At 59.1% G+C, this 21278-nt stretch overlaps 1 protein-coding gene and 1 long non-coding RNA gene across 2 annotated transcripts; one reads left to right on the forward strand and one right to left on the reverse strand.

Moving 5' to 3' along the window:
• Positions 1-41: 41 nt before the first annotated feature.
• LOC111824131 lies at positions 42-5276 on the reverse strand. Its single transcript, XR_002827224.1, has 3 exons — positions 5111-5276; positions 3469-4204; positions 42-2390 (listed from the first exon to the last, which is right to left on the reverse strand). It is a non-coding gene; the product is annotated as an uncharacterized LOC111824131 (long non-coding RNA).
• Positions 5055-19482, forward strand: CPNE5 (copine 5). Its single transcript, XM_006109569.3, is given in 10 exon segments — positions 5055-5187; positions 8748-8809; positions 12869-12915; positions 14458-14639; positions 15427-15554; positions 15758-15860; positions 16413-16470; positions 16869-16906; positions 16908-16943; positions 17882-19482. Coding segments are annotated over 10 exon segments (924 nt in total). The 5' UTR covers positions 5055-5154; the 3' UTR covers positions 18119-19482.
• Positions 19483-21278: the final 1796 nt, after the last annotated feature.

The following is a 21278-nucleotide window of genomic DNA, read 5'->3' on the forward strand; positions in this document are numbered from 1 at the left end:
TTAGGAAGAGCCACACTCAAGGGGCCAAAGAGCCACATGTGGCTCGTAGTCATAGTTTGCCGACCCCTGGCCTAGGCTGATCTGACTTCAAATCTCTGAGCTAGAGTGCCCCCCAAAATGAGTACTCCCAACAAGGTGGGGGATGGAAGTGGGGGTGAGGCAGAAGGTGGGGGACAGTATCAGAGGGTTCCAGGCCTGAGAGCCGAGGTCCTGAGGTCAAGATGGCCCTCTGCCTTTGATGAGAGCAGGTCTAGGTCTTCTGGAGGGAGGACTCGGAGGAACAGGAGTCAGGGTGCCCCTGGCAGGGCCTGGAGAGCCTGGGGCGAGGCACCATCTCTCTGGAGAAAATGGAGTTTGCCCTCGAAGGCCAGTGCCTGCGGATGAACCCTTGCTAGTGTGTGCGCTCCCTCTGGGGGGCCCTCCCACCTTCCAGTCCAGCTCAGCTCCTGCTCCAGTGCTGGCTTCCCTCCGAGCTGCTGCTGGAGCTCATAGCCTGACTCTGCCTCACACGGGCCTGTGAGCTTGGCCAGGTTCCTGAAGCACTCTGCAAGGCCTCGGAGAATTAAATGAGCTACCAGAACAAGGCCCGGCCGAGTGGGCATGACGTCAGCGCTGTCTCCCAGCGTCCTGTGCGCCAGGAGATGGACATCTCACAACCACCCCACGAGCGGGCTCTCGCCTCACGTTAGCAGCGCTCGGCTGGGGAGGCTGCAGAGCTGGCTTCGACTCCCGTCACCGAATCTGAGCCCTCCATCCTCCCCCTCCCCCTGCATCTCTGTTCCAACTGCACCGAAGCCCCCCAAGGGCAGGTGATAGCCCTCTTGGCTGCCTCTCTTCACGGTCGTCTGGCCACTGCTGGGCACACAGTAGGTGCTTCTTAGACATCCACACACTGGCTTCAGTTGAACAAGGCCATTGTGAAGATGGAGTGGGGGGCAGGGGATTCCTTTGAATTCTCCACAGGGAAGGCTTTGTTCTCTGCCCATCTCCCACCCAGACAGAGAAGCAGGCTTCGTCTCTCTCTGGCCTCCTTTAGGGAGATTTTTAGGGAAGGGAAGGGGAGGAGAGGGGAGGGGAGGGGAGGGGACAGATCAGTGGGAGTCTGGCTTCTAAGGGAGCTTGACAGACAGAAGAGGCACCGGCTCCCAGTTAGCAGAAAGGTTGGGTGACTTCTTTCTTGGTCGTGGATCCCTGCTCCCTTGTCATCGACCGAGGAACTGAGCGCTGGGAAGCAGGGTGCTGTTCACGCTGAAAGGCGTCAGGCAGAAAGGAATGGCCTCTGGCGGCCGCGGAGGGTCCTTGCACTGCGGGGTGTCACTGGGAGGCCTGACGACAGCACAGGCCTCTTCGGGAGGGACCGTCGTCTGGGGCCCCAGCGTGACCCGGTCCGACCTGTACGTCCAGCTGTCTGCGGGCCGCTCTGCGGACTCGGCCTTCCCAAACCGAACGCATCGGCCACAGTCTCCCCGAAGCCCTCCCTCCCCTGGCCAGCCTGTGCCGCCACCACGGGGGCCACAGCGCCTGGAGCCCCCTTGACGACTGTGGCCCCTCGCCATCCATGGCTGCAACCTATTCCAACCAGCGAAACATGCTGACATGTGTTCCCGTCCTTCCCGTCCACCCCACTGCCATCTCCCCTGAGTAGGTTTTGCAACGGCCCCTAACAGCCTTCCCGCCTCCTTCCCTCCACTCAGTAACCTGAGTGCTCCTCCAACATGGTCACCTGACCACATCGCGGCCGCTTCAAACCTGGTTGTAAGTCCCACCCACCACCCACCACCGCAGCCTGGTTCACTGGCGCTGGGGACGGGAGGAGATTCGGAAAGACGCCCACCCCAGCCGAGACCCTACAGGGCCGGACCTATGGGGCGAAGTCCCAGCTCCTCCACACAGTGCCCTGATGCAGCGACCTGCAATCTGTGGGCGCACATGTCACCCTCACGAGGCCCCTAGGGTCTGGCCCCAGCCCTTCCCTCTGCCCACCCGGTTTGAGCCCACTGGGCCATCGGAGTCTCTCTGGCCCTGCTTGCTGGCTCAGCCTCGTGGCTTCATTCACGCAGGGGCTGCCTCTGGGTGCGGGCGGTGTCTCAGTGTCATCTCCCCAGAGCCAGAGCAGCTCCTGGCTCCTGGGAGCCACTCCCTGACCCCTGGTACAGGAGGGCAGACCCCAGATGGGCGCTGGAGGCCCTGGGGACTTGGGGTGTGAAGAGAGAGAAAAGAATAAGGCTTAGAACTCCAGCCCAGGGGTTGGGAGGTTCCTGGCCTGACCGCTAGGGGCCGCTGGTCCCCCTCATGGAACCTGAGGGCGGGCGAGGCCGGTACATGGGTGGGGAGTGCACGAAACCTCAGGATAAACAGGGCGTCTCTTCAGGGCCACTTCGCAGGAAGATCTGAGAACAAAACGTTGCTTTAATATTAAAACAGTTATAATTAGAGAGTGGAAATGTGGAATCGTGGCTAATTTAAAGACAACACAGAAGGCTTCAAAGAAAGGTGCTTGTGGCCTGATCTCGGGGTGACGCCCAGATCCCCAGGAGTCCATGCCTGCTCTTCAGCTGGGAGGGTTACTTTGGAGTAAAAGCTTGAGATGCACTCAGTTCTCAAACTTCCACACCCTCCTGGGACAGATGGGGAAACTGAGGCACGGGGCAGCATTGGAGCTGCGACTGCGCCCTCATCTCAACACTGAGGCTGCTTCCCAAGACGCTGAGCGCCGTGCCACCACCCGGCTTTCCTGCCTGAGGAGGATTTGGGGTCGTCCTGGGCTTCGCTCCCTGACTCGCACTTGCCACCTGCACAGCCTGCTGGCCCTCCACCTGAAGGTCCCTCCTGCGCCCCAAATCCAGCTCTTCCTTCTGTATCTTCCTGGGGGCCCGACCCCTCCCTCTCTCCTTCCCCCACAGCCATGCCCGGGGCCCAAGATCTGTGGTCACTTCTTCTTTTATATATATATATATATTTTATTGATTTTTTTACAGAGAGGAAGGGAGAGAGATAGAGAGTTAGAAACATCGATGAGAGAGAAACATCGATCAGCCGCCTCCTGCACATCTCCTACTGGGGATGTGCCCGCAACCCAGGTACATGCCCTTGACCGGAATCGAACCTGGGACCTTTCAGTCCGCAGGCCGACCCTCTATCCACTGAGCCAAACCGGTTTCGGCCTGTGGTCACTTCTTGATGGCGCTCTTTTGCCATAGCTCATTACCTGGTCCAACACCCAGAAGCCCTCCGACCAGTCACCTGGCCTGGGGGTGGGGGTGGTAAGTAGAAGTAATAAAACGTAACAGCAGCCTTCACGTCCACAGTACCCACTGCATTCCAGACCCTGTCGTGAGCACCCGCCTTGCATGGACCCATTAGTCCCTACATCTCTCCATGAGGTAGCTGCCTTTTATTCCCATTTTGCAGATGAGGAAACATCTGTAGACACCCCCCTGGGTGTCCTTCCTCCTCCCTCGTACTCACCTTCACCAGGCCCCGGCATCCCAGAGCCTGCTGTGACCTCGTCCCCCATCAGCTCAGAGGTCATCAGTCCCTGCTCGCTGCTGGGTGGTGTTCCGGCATTTCAGTTGGCATTGGAGGTTCTCTCCCAGCCCGCCCCCTTTCCTCTCTTCCACCCTGTGGCTCCCCAGTCCTACACTCCTTTCCCCCCAATATCTCCTGACCGGGATGCCTCCCTCCACCTCTCCACGCCCAGGTCCTTCCTGTCCCTCCACGTCTTCCCGCGGTGCCTCCTGCTCGGGGAATGGTCCTTCCTTCGAACAGCGCCTTCACGGTTCCGACTCCCCGGTCTTGGTGGCCCTCGTCACCTCTCTGAGGACATAGCTTCTTTCTCCAACTGGAGTAAAGATTCTAGAGGAGAGGAACTGGCACCCCATGCCACCCCACCTGGCAAACATCTGTGAAGGAATGTGTTGGCATTTCTTACCCAGGGGCCTGAGGCAGGAACCTGGCTCCTAATTCTGTCACTACCCAGACCAGCTCCGTGCCCTTTGGCAAAGCACTTGCTGTCTCTGTGCCTGAGTTTCCTTGTCTCCAAGCTTACACGTGAAGAGCAGTTCAGGAGGTTCTAAGTGGCTCTCAGCATCCTCCAGGCAGAAGAGACCCTCAGGAACAAGGACAGGGGAGGGGGGAGAGGGAAGGACAGCAGGTGGGGAGGTCGTCTTGCTTTGCTCAGTCGGAGGTTAGGGAAGGGCTGGGCCTAGACTTGCACAGAAAAAACACAAAAGAGCCGGCGAGGCTCAGGTTAGGTACCAAGGTGCGCAGGCGATGCCCCCGGAGGCTGCCAGGCCAGGTGCCCCAGCAGCCAGGGCCTCCGCCTCGCACCGCTGGCATCTCACACTCAGGACTTTGCCGTGGGGAGCTGTCCCGCAGGGCGCAGGGTGTTTGGCAGCCTCCTTTGTCTCTGCCTACTCCCCTAGTCGCAACCACAAATATTTCCAGACGTTGCCAGATCTCTCCAAGGGTGGGGTGGACCCCCAGTTAAGACCATCGAGTTAACCCACCAAGAAATGTTTGTTTAGCACCTACTGTATGCCTAGCTAGGGCTGAGGTATCTTCTCTGATGACGGGTCGGGTTTGGAATGAAAGCTTACACGCGAAGAACGGTTAAGGAGGTTCTAAGTGCAGTGTGAGGGCGGTGGTGGGGGTGGGGGAGCTCACAGGCCCCAGGGAGCCCTAAGGCTGGGTCTCCAGGGAGGCGCAGGGAGGGCTGTGGGGGGCGGGTTCCCGCTGAGAGAACAGCCTGCACGGGCTCAGGGCAGGCATGGGCAGGGCCCCTTTGCAACATCGAGCTCCTCTGGCTGCATAGGGTGCAGGGTGTGTTGGGAAGTAGTGGGAAAGGAGGTTAAGTAAATATTATTCTTGGTGTGTTTGCTTATGGGACACTATGTCCAATCGGGGAGCCTGGTTGCGTAAGTCTAGATGCCAGGCTCTCTCAATCTAAATGCCTGGGGCCTCCTCCCGGGATGCCTGATCTTCTCAGCCTTTTCTGCTTCCGGGGTCTGGGCCACACCCTGGCTCTCCCTGTCCCCCCCTCAACCCCGCCCCCCCCCCCACCTGGAAGCCCCAGGGGTCCAGTCTGTCAGTTTGGAAGCCTCTTTCTTACCTGGTAACTGTTTTTTCCTGCAGGTGGTAAACCCCAAAAAGAAAATGAAGAAAAAGAAATATGTGAATTCTGGCACCGTGAGTAGCCAGGCCTCCCCTGTGCCGCTGGGGAGACACTGAGCCCGGAGCGGGGTCTGGTGGCGGGAGTCCCGGGTGTTTGTGTGCTCCTGCGGTGTGGGAACTAGACCTGGAGAGTGGGGGGTGGAGAGGGGTGGGGCCCCGGAGCCACCGCCCAGGGGGAAGGCGTGCTTAAGGCTGTAGCACAGCAGGCTCTGTGATTCAGACTGAGAAAGCCCAGAGAGAAACTCCCATGGGACTTCCTGCGGGCGGGAAGAGGAAAGGAGGCGCAGTGATTGGGCCCTGACTCCGGGAAATTCCCAATTGAGGTGCTTTTCGCAGGTTGTTTCCTTGGGAGGCAGTGTTGTCATCCCCTGTCATGACGGAGGAAACCAAGGCTGCAGGCAGGGAAGTGACTCAGCGAAGGTCACGGGCTGGAGAGGGGGGTGGCGGTCAGCACCCAGGTTACATTCAGAGCCTGCGGCTGCTACGGGCCGGGCGCTGCTTGCCTGCGACCGTCCTGGGGTCACGCTGGCCCAGCGGCTTCTGGCCCGGCTGATCTTCATGCATTTATCAACAAATGGAAGTCCTGGCCCTACTGGCATTTGTATTCTAGTGGGAGGAAACAGAAACAAGTAAATATACATATGTGTATATGCCTGTGTGTGTCAGGTGGTTATGAGTGCTGTGGGGAAAAGCAAAGTGAAGGGATAGGGATGCCAGCGACAAAACTACTATTTAATATAAAGTAGTCAAGGAAAGCTTCTCTCAGGTGACATTTAAGCTGAGATTCAAAGGAGGTGAGGAAGCAAGTATTGAGGATTTGGGGGAAAGAGAATTCTAGTAGGAATCAGCATGCGCAAAGGCCCTGGGGTAGAGCCCACAATGCATTTACAGAATAAACCAGTATCTTTGCAGGGCAAACATGCCCAAGTTCTACCCTTCATGGCCTTCCCCACTCCAGAGGTCCATACATCAGCGAATGCAGCGAAACTTAGTCATTTGAGTCAGGCAGACTGCAACCCTAAACCCAGAAGAGGCCCTAGTCAGGGGTTCTGGGGGACATCCGAGGACCCTCATTTTCTCCATCTGTAAAATGGGGATGATAAGTCATCCGTACTCTGTTTATTGCACAGCGTGGCAATGACAGACACAGGGGAGATGCAGGCCTAAAAACGGCACAGTGGTTTGCTTATCCACAGGGGGCGACCCCCGGCTTCTCTGATTGTAACTTTCACAGACGGGCGTGGAGTAATACAGGGTGGGGCAAAAGTAGGTTTACAATTGTTCGTTTGGAAAACAATACAATAAGTAATCAATAAACAGTACAAGAATCAACTGTTTCTCACGCTCTCGACTGTAAACCTGCTTCTGCCCCACCCTGAATTTCCTTTGCCCAAAGCCGCAGGCTTTCTCAGTGGGGTGCTGTCGGTGTTTTCGGCGGGACCATTCTTGGTCTCACAGGACTTCCCCTACATTGTGGGGTGCACCCCAGGCCTCAGCCCATAGCTGCCGACGGAGCCCCAGTCATTGCGAGGCCCCCAGAATTATCCCACGTTCCCCGGTGCCTCTCTGGGAGGCAGCTGAGAAATATTGGGTGTACAGTGTTAAAAGGTTTGACAACCACTGACCTCGTCCAGCTTTCTTACTTAGAGATAAAGAAACTGAGGCTCAGAGAGGGGACGCGCTGTCTTAGGTCACACGGTGAGTGAGGGCAGCACAGGCTGGGCCCAGGTCTCCTGACTTCCCTTTGCTGCAGCATTTCCCAGTCTCCATCTTAAAAAGAACCACCCCGTCTGCTTCTAAAATGCAGATGCTCAGGCAAGTTCCCTGGGCTCCAGGCTGGGCCCAGCCGTCTGTGCTTAGTGCTTCTCAGACCTTACTTACCACGAGCAGAATCTCCCGGGATCTTGTTAAAATGCCAAGAAGCTGCATTTCTGCCATATAGATAGATAGATAGAATTGGTTTCAGGGAGGAATGGAGAGGGAGAGAGAGATAGAAACATCAATGATGAGAGAGAATCATTGATCAGTTGCCTCCTGCATGCCCTCTACTGGGGATCAAGCCTGTAACCCAGGCATATGTGCCCTTGACCGGAATCGAACCTGGGACCCTTCAGTCCACAGGCCGACACTCTATCCACTGAGTCAAACTAGCTAGGGCCATTTCTGCATTTTTTACTAGCAACTCGGTGATTCTGACCATGCTGGTCCAGGGACCACACTTTGAGTAGCAAGTCTCTGGGTGAATCCATGGGCAGGCAAGTTAGGGAATTACTTCATCCCTGGGCCCGGATGTTCAGCTCTGGCTGCAGGTTAGACTCTTGTGAGGAGCTAAGCAGCGGTTCTCAACCTGTGGGTCGCGCCCCCTTTGGCGGTCGAACGACCCTTTCACAGGGGTCGCCTAAGGCCATCCTGCATATCAGATATTTACATTACGATTCATAACAGTACCAACATTACAGGTATGAAGTAGCAACGAAAATAATTTTATGGTTGGGTCACAACATGAGGAACTGTATTTAAAGGGCCAGAAGGTTGAGAACCACTGAGCTAAAGTAAGATCCAGGGCCAGAGCCCTGCCCCAGAAACCCTGATGCCATTGGTGTGAGGGCCTCCCTGGGCTGCAAGATGTTTTAAAAGCTCCCCAAGGGGTCTCCTAATTGTCAGCATAGAGGCCACTGCCATAGTCCATTCCTCGTGAAAGGAGGCTTTGCCCAGGTGCCTCAGGCTGTAATCACCGTGGGTGGGGGTCTCCGAGGCCCAGGTCAGCACTCCCAGACCCTCTCATTTTGGGGGCGAATGGTCATCAGCTTTGTCAAGCAGAGGCCCTACGGGCCCACCTAGTGAGTCGATGAAGATGGCTGAAGCTACAGGAGCAGGGAGCTCCCCAAATCCTAGAGCAGAGGATGCAGGGAAATGGCCCCTCCCCCACCTGCCTCATTTAATGGGTTTCAGCTGCCAGGCTTTCACTGGTCTCCCAGATCCCAAGTCATCATCATGACCCGCTGCCAGTGGCTGCCTGTCTCGGCGAAGCTGATGCCAAAGCCGCCAGAGGGCGTAGATCAAGAGGCCTCTGCTTGGGAGAGTGGGTCCTGGGTGGCCAGTCCTCCCTCCCCCCGGGGAGGGACAGGCTGTTTACGAGGGTCTCAGGTCTGAGGGTAGAGATGGAGAGACGCCAGAGGGAGGGGACAGGTAAGGCTGCAGATAAGTGTGGACCAGAGAGGCACGTTTGAGGATGACTAGTCCCGGGCTATGGAAGCGTGGGGCCGGCCAGCCTGGCGGGTGTTAGGACTGTGTCAGGAAGACCCTTGCCCTCCACGCTCCGCTCCACACGGGGTCTGCAGTTTGGCACTGAGGTCAAGAGGGCAAGCTCGGACAGACCTGGTTCCCATCTCACCTGGCCACGTGCGGACAGCGGCCTTGGGCACATTGCATCACCTTGTTGGCCTCAGTTTCCTTGAGGATAAAGGGGATAATGACAGCTCTTCCTGGGGCTGCTTGAGCCCCGATTGCAGCGATGTAGGTGCATGGCACATGCTGAGGCTCCCGCCGCCGACCAGCTCCCTTTTGTTTTCAAGGTCACGCTGCTGTCCTTTGCCGTGGAGTCAGAGTGCACATTTCTCGACTACATCAAAGGAGGGTGAGAAGACGTGCAGCCTGTTTCCGTGGCCTCGGGGAGAGGGAAGGGGCCTCAAACAAAGGCAGGAGCAGCTCTGGCCCCACCCTGGCCTCCGCGAGGCCCTGGCTGGAGTCTGTGATCCTGGGCTCCAGGCTGCCTTCGCGGAGCTCTGCCTGCCCTGGAGGCTGGCTGGCTGCAGAGGGCGTTCCTGGGCCATGCAGAGCCAGCCGGGCAGGCCAGGTCCCTGTGCCCAGATGAGCCCGGAGGTGGTGGGGACTCCATGCCAGAGTCCCAAGGGCTTGGGGAGGTGGAAAGAGCCCTGGACGAGGAGTCATGAGGCCCAGGCTCCAGACCCCCTTCGCCCTGAATTTGCTGGATTCCTCGGGCAGGTCACTGTCCTTCCCAGGGAATCGGGTTCCTCCTGGGAACACAAGAGGTTGGAGTTTGGTGAATTCTAAGATTCCTTCCTGCTCTGAACTTCTGATACCCCTGGTGTGTCTGTGTGGCAGCGATGAACCTGCCAGGTGTCATGGGGGACATATTAGGGGCAGGAGAGAGTGGGGGGTGGGCCAAGGAGTAGTCCCAGGACCAGCGGTTGGTCAAACACGAATTTAAGGAGCAGGAAGAGCCAGAGGTGTCAGGGTCCGGGCCAAGGCTGCCAGGGAAGCCTGGAGGCTCCAGCCAACAGCTCATGGAAAAGGAGCCGACTGCCAAGGACAGGTGCCAGGCCAGGGTGTGGGTAGCCAAGAGCCCACAGGTGCAGGCAGGTGAGTAACTACACCTGTTTGGAAAGGAGACAGGTAGGGCAGCTGCCAAAGGCTCATCCCAGCCAAGTGGGCACTCGGCTGCCTGGTTCTCCAGGGCAGAGGCGAAGGCAGGGCCTGGGAAGCCACGCCCGCTCTCCCTGCCACGGCTCCCGCGGGCTGGAACCGCCGTCTCAGGTGGGAGCTCTCCTTACCCACTGAGCACACACCCTCCCACAGTCCCCCGGAGGCCTCCTGCCCCCACTCCCTGCCCCCCACCCAGCCTGCTCCCCACCCTGCCCTTGCTCCCTTCCCTCGTCAAAACCGCTCTGTTCTCCATCCACTAAGCAGCCACCCCGTACATTCCGCAGCACCTGGTCATTTCCAGTCCTACTTATCCTCTATCCTTCTCATTTGCATAATACCCCCAAGGTACAGAGCACAATGGGCAGGGAGACGAGGATCTTCATTTTATTTTTTAATTTTATTTTTAATCTTTATTGTTGAAATTATTGCATATGTCCCCCATTCCCCCATCGAGCCCCTCCAGCGGATCTTCACTTTGTATAACTTTCCCGAGGCCGCGGGCCTAGTGGCAAGCCTCCTGTCATGACTGCTGCCTTTCTTCCACAGTCGTGACTCTCCCTGCCTGCCTCCGGCGCCCAGGTGGGGTGGGTGCAGGTGGGGTGGGTGCAGGTGGAGACGGCCGAGTTAAAGGGCTGGGCACTGTGACGTCTCCTGGAGCCGCAGCGGTGGGCGGCTGCTGCGCAAAGCTGGCGCCTGGAGTACCGGGCAAGTTAGAACACCGAGCCGCCCTAGCCCTCCCCTCCTGCACCCGCCCCACGCCTCTCTGCACTCGCTGGAGAGCTGAGAGGCTGGCTCCAGGCGGCGAGAGCCGCATGCGTGTCCGGGCAGGCAGCTGATGGCGACATGTGTCTAGGGATCCTCTCCTCCCTGGCCTCCCTCCGCTGCCCCCCTGGAGGGGTGGGGGAGAGAATGGGCACCTCTGCCCCCACGTCAGAGATGGAGCTGGTTGCTCAGCAGCCTGCGTTCTGCCCTGCTGTGCCCTTAGGCAGGAGAGGTGAGCCGCAGGGAGGAACTTTCCTACCAATACCGTGTTCCAGTCCCTTCATTCCCTGAGTCATTTCAGAACCCAGAGCAGGGAAAACTGCTTAAGGAGCAAGGTCTGCCTGTGCCCTCAGCTGCAGTCCTGCAGGCCAGAGCCACCCTACCAAGGGCAGCCCAGGGGGCCAGGCTCTTACCTGCCCAATGTGTCCCCTCTTCCAATGAAGACATAGCCTCTGTATTCCACCTGAGAGGTGACAAGGAGCAGCAGATGAATAGAGTAGGTCAACTGCTATAACAAATAATTCTCCAACCTCAAGGCTTAGTACAAATAAAAGCTTATGTTTCATTCTTGGGGTGGCAGGGATGGCTGGGGAGATGCTCCACAGTCACTCAGGGACCCAGGCTCTTGCCATCTTGTGGCTCCTTCTCCCTCAGAGCTTAGAGTCCATTAGATGCTCTGCCCCCAGGCAGCAGACCAGGGGGAAGTAGTGTGGGGAGAACTGTTTCTGGCCAGCAGATCCTGGCTTGGGTCTCCTGCTACCCATGTCCTTCACGCTTCCTGGGGGACAAAGGGTCCATGAGCAGTAGCCCAGCTGTGACTAGGTGGAGAGAGGGCTGTGGTTTGATAGGGACCATCTTCTAAATGCAGGTGAGGTGAGCCCTGTCTCATCTTACATCATCCCTGGCCCCAACTTGGAACCACCATAACAGTTTCCCCACATGTGATCCCAGTCAGTGCCAAACTTTGCACTTCTCAGCATCTTGGATGAGGCCAGAGGGTATTCATTAAAGAAGCAGATTCTGGTCCCATCTCAGACCAGCTGGATTGGCATTCCCGGGAGAGGTGCCCTGGGATCTTCCTTTTAAATACGCTCCCTTGATGGCTGTGTTCATTCAGCGTGTGAACCATGAGACCAGACTCTGTCAAGGGCTCATGTCTTGTCAGCTTTGTTCTGTTAGCACCCAGCACAGAACCTGGAACAGCCAAACCCTCAGCAATTTCAACCCTGAATCTGCAGCCTCAAAACCTAACTTTTTTTATTATGGAAAAATCCCAAACACATGCAAAAGTGCAGGGGAGGTATCATGAACCCTGAGGTGCCCTTCGCCGAGGTTCAACAATTACCAGCTCCTGGCCAATCTTGCTCCACCCCCTCTCCCTTCCAGGCAATCATTTTGAAGCAAATCCTAGACATAGTTCATTCCCCCAAGTACTTCAGGATGTGTCTCTGAAATTTAAGGGCTCTCTCTGTCAAATATAACCAAGTATCATAATCACACCTGACAACTGAAAGTTCCTAAATATCTAGTCAGTGTTCAGATTTCCCAATTGAGTTATAAAGTTTTTAATTGGCTTCTTTGAACCCCAAATCCAGGCAAGATCCATATACAGGGGTGGGCAAAAGTAGGTTTACAGTTATAACACAAATAATAAAATAATTAATAAACAATAATATAAGAATAAACTGTGTTTCATGTACTCACAACTTTTGCCCACCCCTGTATTGGGGTTGGTTGATTTGTCTCTTAATTCTCTTTTCTTCTATCAGTTCCCTGCCCCCCGCACCCCTGCACCTGGAGGGGGCTTGCTAAGAGCTTCCTACGCCTGCAGACAGCTTCTGATTCATGGGTCTGCAGGAGACTTAGGGTCCTCCACGTCCACAGGTGATCCGCTCCTGCTGGTCCCTAGGCAGGTGTTCCAGAACGTGCCACGGACTGGCTTTCGCTGGCCGCCCCCCGCGGTGCCCTCTGTCCCCGTGCTTCCTGTGAGCAACTGGTAGATGCTCTGGAGGCTCGGTCCGATTCAGGTTCATTGGGGGCAAGACAACTTCATGGGTGGTGTTTGTTCTTCCCTCAGGAGATGGACAATGTCTATTTGTCTCCTTTTTCTTTTTTTTGGTCAAATAAGTTTTAACCCTGAATCTGACTGCAAATTTGAGCCAGAAACACAGTGAGACTCTACTTCCCCGGCCTCAGGGGGCCCAGGGGCAGGGCTTGGGGAGCAAATAAGTGGGCGTAATCACTTGCCCACACAGAGCATCTGTTGTCTTCAAAGAGCTTCACTCCGCCTGGCTCTTGTGATGCTCACAGCAGCCCTTTGCAGGGTGGGGGGAGGGGAGGCTGGCGTTACATTCCAGTTTTCCAGATGGAAAGACCACACACCGGCCAGCAGTGGCTGGTGGGCCCAGGCTTCCCACCCTCCACCCTGCTCCCCCTCCCCCAGCCCCGCCTCTGTCCAGGCAACGCCCTGCTGTTCTCCTTCCTCTAGGACCCAGATCAACTTCACAGTGGCCATCGACTTCACGGCCTCCAATGGTGAGTGGGGGCTGGCAGAGGCGCTGGATGGGGTGGGGGTGGGGGTGGGGGAGGGGAGGCTGCTCAGGGCTGTGGTGGCTGCCCTCGCTGGCAGCCAGGTCTTCCATACGCTCTGGCCTCGTCCTCCCTGAAGAGGAGGTGCTTAGGCCCCGAGAGCCAAAGATGGAACCACCGTCCTAACAGGTGTGGGCCCTGAGCCACTGCCCTTGAGGGCACCCGGTCTCCCTGGGGGAATAGGACCAGCTGCTCTGGGCCCTGGAGAGCCCTGGAGCGGAGCTGCTTGCTCACAGGATCGAATCCCACACCCTCTGCAGTGCAGCCCCCGGGCTGGAGGGGAGACTGGAGTCAGGCCTGAGTGCATGGTCCTCCGTGAGGGCAGACACGCAGCCCAGGAACCCCGGTCCTCTCCGTGCTGGGGCTGCCCCACTTCCTCGCCTCCTCTGACCGTCTCCAGTGTCGGGCTGGGGCGGAGCCTCCAGGAGCAATCAGGGCCAGGCCTTGCGCTGTTAGAAACATCACCACCTTCGCTGGAGTCTGCACCCCATTAGCGGTGCTCAATGCTCATTTTTGTGCCAATCAGAAGACACCCAGGTCTCACTGCACAGGTGTGTCAGAAACCCCAGGCCCCATGGAGGGTGGTAGGATGTCAGAGCTGGGAGGGGCCTCCATGCTAATAACAATGAGGTGAGTTACCATAACGCCTCTGTAATCCTCACAACAGCCCTAGGAGGGGGCACTGTTATCCCCATTCTACAGATGAGGAGACTGAGGCTGAGAGGTTAGGAACTCACCCAAAATCACACAGCTGGTAGGAGGTAGAGACGGGGTTGGTACCTTTGCAGCCTGTGCTTACTGCCTCTCATTAATAAGTAAAATATGGACAATATTTAGTGGTAAAGGCAATGGAGAAACGTCAAACGAGGGAGAGGGATAGAGAGGGAGGACGGGGAGCTGTGACTTTCATGGGCTGCTGGGAAGACCACACTGAGAAGGTGAAACCTGAAGAGGTGGGGGAGCAAGCCACGTGCACACCCGCGGAAAGTGTCCCAGCGCAGAGGGGGCAGCCATTGCCACGGCCCCGAGGGGGACTGAGTGAGTGGCAGGGAGGGTGTAGGAGGCGAGGACAGGAGTAACTGGAGGCTAGTCATGCGGGACCTTGTGAGGAATTTGGGTTTAACTCCGAGTGAGATGGGAGCCTCAGAGCCCTTTGAGCAGAGAAGAGGTGGCATCCAGCGGCCACAGACTGAGGGCTCGCCGGCTGGTGTGCTGAGCTCGGGCGGCAGGCACAGGGCGGGGAGGCAGGGGTGGCAGGAGGCCGCCGCTGCCCCGCAGGCCAGGGCACCGTGGGATCCTGGGACTCGGATATTCTTTGAGGGGTTTAGCAACCAGGCTTTGCTCCAGGATGGAATGTGCAGTAAGACAGAACGGCATCGAGGGTAAATAAGCAAAAGCGAGGGGTGCCGTGGGACACCCCTTCTGATTCTGAAGCCGAGGGGGCTTGGCGTGTGCACGCCCGCACGTGTCCCGCGTCCTGTGTCGCAGGGAACCCCTCGCAGTCCACGTCCCTGCACTACATGAGCCCCTACCAGCTGAACGCCTACGCGCTGGCGCTGACCGCCGTCGGGGAGATCATCCAGCACTACGACAGCGACAAGATGTTCCCCGCCCTCGGCTTCGGGGCCAAGCTGCCCCCCGACGGCAGGGTGTCCCATGAGTTCCCGCTGGTAGGAGGCCCAGAGAAAGGGCTGGGCTGATCCCTGGGGGGAGTGGTGACCAGCCCGGGGTGGGGGCACGTCCCCTCTTACCCGCCTAGGGCCTTCAGGGGCCGCCTTTGGGGGGGGGGTGGCTGCCTGCTGTGTGCAGGGGGTCTTGTCGCTGGGCCTCCAGAAACCGCGCCCCCACCTTGCTCACAAAGACTCCCATCACGTGTGAGGCCACCCTCAGTGGCTCTGGCCTCCTTTTCCTGACAAGACCAGGAGGTGGAGGGGTATGTGGCTGTACTTTCCCCCAAGGCCCCAGAAATGAGGAGGGGGTGTGGGTTGGGTACAGGCAGCTGCGGGGAATTCCAGGAGCTCCCTGGGCTGGTGCTGATGGGGGCCACCTCCTCCCCTCCCTGCCATGAGCTGGGGACGCTGATTCAGTCCCTGGGTCACTCACAGCAAACGCCCCTCACAGCCCTCGAAGTGCCAGCCCGGTGCTGGGCACAGGGCGAAGGAGGGGGGGTAGCCCTTTCAGAGCTGTTTGGACCCTGCAACCACTTTCCAGCTGGGCAGGTGCCGGGCTGGTGGGGGGCTTATCTGAGCAGGTGCAGGGAGTGGCGTGAGGAACACGTGCTATCCTTCAGGGTGGGCCCCCACCTGCCCTCCTCCCCTGTCCCCCCCACCAGGGAAGAGTGTAGGAGAGCCCAGGCCTGCTGGCCTCTGCCCCTGCTCCTATCGCCCTCCGCCTTCCCGCCCCTCCTTCCTGCCTGGGCTCAGCCTCCTGGGCTCAGCCTCCATCCTCTGCCCCCAGAACGGCAACCAGGACAACCCCTCGTGCTGCGGCATCGACGGCATCCTGGAGGCCTACCACCAGAGCCTGCGCACCGTGCAGCTCTACGGCCCCACCAACTTCGCCCCCGTCGTCACCCACGTGGCCAGGTGAGCCGGCCACTAGACCCCGCCCCAGCAGCTCACAGCGTTTGTCTCCACACCTGTCCCCTTGCCTTTCAGGGAGCCCTGACCCTAAGAGACCCCCTCCAGCCAAAGAGCTGTCCCCACCGAAGTGTTAAGGGTCCCTGTGTGTGTGTGTGTGGGGGGGGTGACGTGCCCAGAGCCTCCCAGACAGACTGCGCGCCCCCCAGGAATGCGGCCGAGGTGCAGGACGGCTCCCAGTACTCCGTGCTGCTCATCATCACGGACGGGGTCATCTCGGACATGGCGCAGACCAAGGAGGCGATCGTCAACGTGAGCTGGGGGGCGGGAACCCGCGGGCGCACCTTCCCACTCCTTTAGGGAGACGCTTGGCCTGGCTTCTCGGCTCCCCGCCCTGGGTGGGACCCTGCTGGCTTCTGGCTGCAGCATCTGGAGGGCCTAGCCCTGGGGTTGGGGCCATCTGTCCCAGTGGTCCCACCGTGAGCTCCCCACCCGCCTCTCAGCCATACTGGGTGGTCCGCTCCCTCCGGCCACCTCTGGCCCTCATTAGCTGCCCTGGGAACTCAGCCTGGCCAGGTAGAGAACTGGGAGGTCCAGGCCACACAAAAGAGGCCCGGAGGCAGAGGAGGGGTGGGGGTCTGGCAGAAGCAGACCTGGGTCCCTGGGTCTGTAGCCCTGGCTGCCCTCTCCCTCTCCCCCGCTTTTCTGGGTTTCTCTGTGTCTCCATCCTTCTCCCTTCCTTTTCTTCCCTTCCTCCTGACTTCCTTCTTTGATCTGTCCTCTGTCCCTAAACACGATCTCCTCCTCCTTTTAACGGGCCCCTCGGCTGGGTCCCAAACACCCCCACCTCCCGCTGTCTCACAGGCTGCCAAACTGCCCATGTCCATCATCATCATCGGCGTGGGCCAGGCGGAGTTCGATGGTGAGTCCCTCCCCCCCCCCCATGCTCCCCGAGGCTCCAGGCCCCTGGGAGGGACCCTGTTCCACAGAGCGAGGCTCACACCTGGCGTGTGTGACCAGCTGGGTCAGCTGGCAGCGCGCAAGTGTTTGTTTGCGCAGGGGCCTGTGTGTCAGGGCGTGCGCCCCACACCCACACCCCAAGGCTGTGGAGAGGAGGCCAATGACTCCTCCCTCCTCCCACCCTGGGAGCCTGGGAGCGGGAAGCTGGAGGCTGGGCTAGAACTTAGGACTCACTGGGTGGGCTTCCCCTGTCTCCTGGCCTCAGTTTCCCCATCTCTCACATGGGTCTCTGCCCTGGATGGGCCAGGGATTGGCCCCTGACTTGCCCCCACTCCGTGCCTCCCCCCCCCCCCCCCACAGCCATGGTGGAACTGGACGGCGACGAGGTGCCGATCTCTCTCCCGGGGGAAGCTGGCTGAGCGGGACATTGTCCAGGTGAAGCCCTGCTGCCCCCCAGCCGGCTGACCTCACACTCCCTGGGGGGCCTTTCTGGAAAGGCTAGAGGGCGGCGCTGGGAGCCCAGGTGGCCTGGCCTCCGCAGAAGGAACGGGAGTCAGTCCTCAGGCCTCAGCTCCCAGCCGTGCATGAGACTCACCCCTAACTCGCCCACCCAGCCCTCCCTGCACCCCAGCCCTCCCCGCACCCCAGGCCTCCATGGGCTCCTACAGAGCACGGCGCCTGGTTATTGCACCTTCTGTGTTCTGCCAGGCGCCTCCCCACCCCCCGCAGCTGGCAGCCCCTGGAGGGAACCTGCCCGCTCGGCTCGGTGACAGTGTCCTAAGTCTCCATGTAGGATGCAGGTGTAACGAGCAGACAGGCCCTCACATGCACCTCAGCCGGCAGCCCCTCCCGGCATCCCCTGCGGACAGCCCCACTGTTAGGAGATTCGGAATGAAAAGCACATTCTCCATACCCTGGGGTGGGAGGGGTCGTTCCAGGTGTGGAGGCCAGATGGGGGGCTAGAAACCCGAGCAAGTCTGGGAGGTGGCACCGTGGATGCGAAGGCCTGGGGGACACCCCTGGGAGGAAGCAGAGGGGCCTGACTTAGGAAAGAGGGCTCTGCTGGGAGGGGGGCTACCTGAGGGCCCAACTCCCGGAAGCAGGGGTCCATTCAGCACTTCCTCAGTGCCCAGTGCCCAGACCTCGGACCGAGGAACCGCGTTGAGCACCCTGGCGTCGACTAGGTGCTCAGGAGGTGTTTGCGTGACAGAGAGAGTAGTGACATGATGACAGCTTCCCTGGAGAGCTCACCATGGGGGAGGGAAGAGAGAAGTGGGCAGAGGTTGGGAGGAGGGGGCAGGATCTCCGCCTGGGGATGTGGGGGGCTGGGCCCAGCAGAGACCTTGCCTAACCCTGCCTCCCCCGCCGGCCAGTTCGTGCCCTTCAGGGACTACGTGGACCGCACGGGCAACCACGTGCTGAGCATGGCGCGCCTGGCCCGGGACGTGCTGGCCGAGATCCCCGACCAGCTGGTGTCCTACATGAAGGCCAAGGGCATCCGCCCGCGCCCCGCACCTGAGGCCCCCGCCAGCTCACCCTCCCAGTCGCCAGCCCGCACGCCCCCCGCCTCCCCCTCCCCATCCCCCTCCCCCGTGCACACGCACATCTGAGCCTGGCCCGTGGCGGGTGGCTGGGGCCTGGGGAGGCCGGGGGAAGGGTGCCTGGGTCCCTGGAGCCCCACAGTCCGCCTGGCCCAGCCTTTGGGACCCGTGTGGCGGAGGACGGGCCTCTGGAGACGCCCTCCCAGGTTCCTGGCCTCGCTTATGGCCCAAACCCAGGGAGTCAGGCTGATGGGGCCCTGCTCTTCTCCTCCTCCCCTGACACTCGGCTCTAGTCCAGCCAGGAAGGTGGTAGCAGTCAGGCTGATGGGGCCCCTCAGCACCCTGGACCGTCCCGTCTGCTACTCTCGCCACTGAAGCCGGGGCTGGGCCTCCCTCCTCCAGGCCCCCGCACCCTCCCCTCCTCCTGCGCTGTCCACTCCGCTACCTGGCCCTGACCCCCACCCCAGCACCTACCCTGTCCCTCTTCCCAGTGAGCCCCTGGAGGCTGACGGGTTGGCAGGAGGCCTGGACATGGGGCCCTCCCAGGGACACTTGCTTGCACTGGGGACCCCGCAGCACCACGAAGGGGCGGCTGTGATGTGGACCGTAGGCCGCCCGATGGGCCAGCCACGGAGGCTTTTCAGGCACAAGGTCTTTTCCAGGGCCCCCAGCCCAGCACGACACTGGTTCTAGACACAGAGCCACAGGCCTCTCTCTGGCCTGTGGGCACCACAGTTGACTCCGAGCTCCAGGCACCCCTACCTCCCCCCAGAGGCCGCCCAGGGTCCTTGGTGCCCACTCCTCCGCTGCCCACCTAGAGGCCTGGGCCAGGAGCAGCCCAGCCCTGCACTCCCACACGGCCCCTGCCCCCCACAGACAGGAGCCAGGGTCCTGGGCTCAGGCCCTGCTGCAGCCCCTGCCTGCTGTGGGAGCCTCGGTATCCACATCTATAAAGCAAGAGGGTTGACCAGATGGTCTCAGGGTGACCTTCCGCTCTGAGGCCCTGAGAGTCCATTCCTCCCATGCCCAGCCTCCCCATCCCGCCCCCACCAGTGCACCTCCTACTCCAGGCCGTCTTGGCTCTAGGGTCACCCTGTTCCATCCTTGGGCTCTGCCACCTGGGCCCGAGCCCCTGCCCCGGCCGTGGGAAAGGTGAGGAAGGTGATCTCACCCCTGGGCACACCCACTGCCCAGCCTCTCCCGCCTGGGAGCAGGTCATGCATGCCGGTCCCTCCTGCCGCATGGGGCTCCGCAGCCCGCTGAACGTCCTGTGCCTGGGCGCGACCAGGCCCCACCCTGTCTGTGCCCGGCACCGCTCCCTTCCTGTCATGCATGATGGTGGAGTTTCTACACTGTCTGGTCCTGTGCCTGTGTCTGAGAGTCTCTGTGTGGAATTTGCCTTAAACTGAAGTAAATTTGGTTCTTTTACTAAAGTTCCTTGTTTTCCTTTCTCCCGAGACAAATAGCACAGGGGTTGCTGTGTGACAGAGTCCAGGTTCTCGTCTCTCTCTCTCTTTCATTCTTTTGTTCAACAAGGATTTATTGAGCAACTGGTACGTGCCGGGGTCTGTGCTAAGCACCGGGATGCAGCAATGAACCAAGCACAGACCCCGTCTCCGCATGGAGCTTACAGCAGACACAGATAGGACAGGAAATGTCGTAAGCGCACAAACACATAGGCAGACAACGTAATTTCGGGTGGTGATAAGTGACAGACAAAATTTTGAGAGAATAAGAGGAGAGAGAGTAACAGGATGATCTTTTATCTTATTAATCCTCACCCGAGGGTATTTTTCCATTGATTTTTAGAGAGAGTGGAAGGGACGGGGAGAGACACAGAGAGAGAAGCATCACTGTGAGAGAGACACATCGACTGGTTGCCTCCTGCATGCGCCCTGACCAGGGCCAGGGATCGAATCTGCAAGCTAGGGACATGCCCTTGACCGGAATCGAAGCCGGGACCCTTCAGTCCACAGGCTGAGGCTCTATCCACTGAGCCAAACCAGCTAGGGCCAGGGTGATATTTCAGATGAAGTCGTCAGTGAGGGCCTCTCTGAGGAGGTGCAGTTGAAGTGAGTCCTAAAGAAATGAGAGAGGGAGGCAAGGGGAACAGCAGGTGCAAAGGCCCTGAGGCGGGAGCCTGCTGGTGCGTTTGGAGGACAGCAAGGAGGCCAGTGTGGTTGGAGCTGCAGTAGGAGGGCTAGTGTAGGAGACCCGGTCAGGGAGCTGAAGAACAGGACACGTGGTAAGGCCTCGGCGTGACTCTCACTGGAGGTGAAAGAGGTAACGTGACCCGATTGTTCTCTAAAACAAGTGGGAAAACAAACAAAAAACAACAAGGACTTTATTTAGACGGTAACATGTCCCCTTCCCCCAAATCGTAGCTCTACCTTAAAAATAAGTAAAACAAGTGAGTCACTTCATTGCACTTGATCATCCATTCACTCATCTTTCAACAAGTATTGACTGAGCGTTAGTGCGAGGCCCCACTCAGGGCGGAGACCCTGACTCACACGGTTGCACCCTCAGGGCGCTGCCCTTGCTCTGGAGCAGTGGGCAAGGGCCTCCTACTCCCTGGGGTCCTGAGGCCAAGCCAGTGGGCGGGGCCGGGGTCTGTGGGCACCGAGAACAACTCACAGGCCAGGTGCCAGGATGAGTTACTGCTCCTCCGTGCAATGGCACCATCACTCCTCCCTCCCAGGGTTAGGGTGTGGCCCGACGAGTGATATGTAGATATGCACACATGGAACGTGTGCAGGGCACAGGACCTGCTGCGCTGTAGGTATAAGCAGACACCTTTTCCTCCTTGTCCCTCTCCACATATGAATCCCCGAGGCCATCGGGGACCAGTCTGCTCTCAGATTAGGCCTCCAGAGAGCCGTTCCCAATCTGCACATCACAAGAAGCTTGGTACGGATTCTACCAAAGCGTGGGACATGTTTACTTCTTAGGATTCGTAGTAACGTAGCTCATCCTGGCTGTCCCTGTAATTAGCTGCTCCTCTGACTTGCATTCCTATATGCTTGGGCGGGAACCGAGCAGGGTCACAGCTCGGGAAGAGGGGCGTTCCCATAACCAGAGGCCCATTTCACCTCTCCCTGGGCGCTTTGGAGGAGATGCCCACCTGGCAGGGGAACTGAGGCTCAGAGCCACGGCCTCAGGGTGCCGAGAGCATCTTTACTGTGCTCAACACTTAACTCCTCTCCTGGGCTCTTTCCCAGGGTGTGTC

This window comes from Myotis lucifugus, unplaced genomic scaffold, assembly GCF_000147115.1.
Source record: "Myotis lucifugus unplaced genomic scaffold, Myoluc2.0 scaffold_953, whole genome shotgun sequence".
Lineage (NCBI taxonomy): Eukaryota > Metazoa > Chordata > Mammalia > Chiroptera > Vespertilionidae > Myotis > Myotis lucifugus.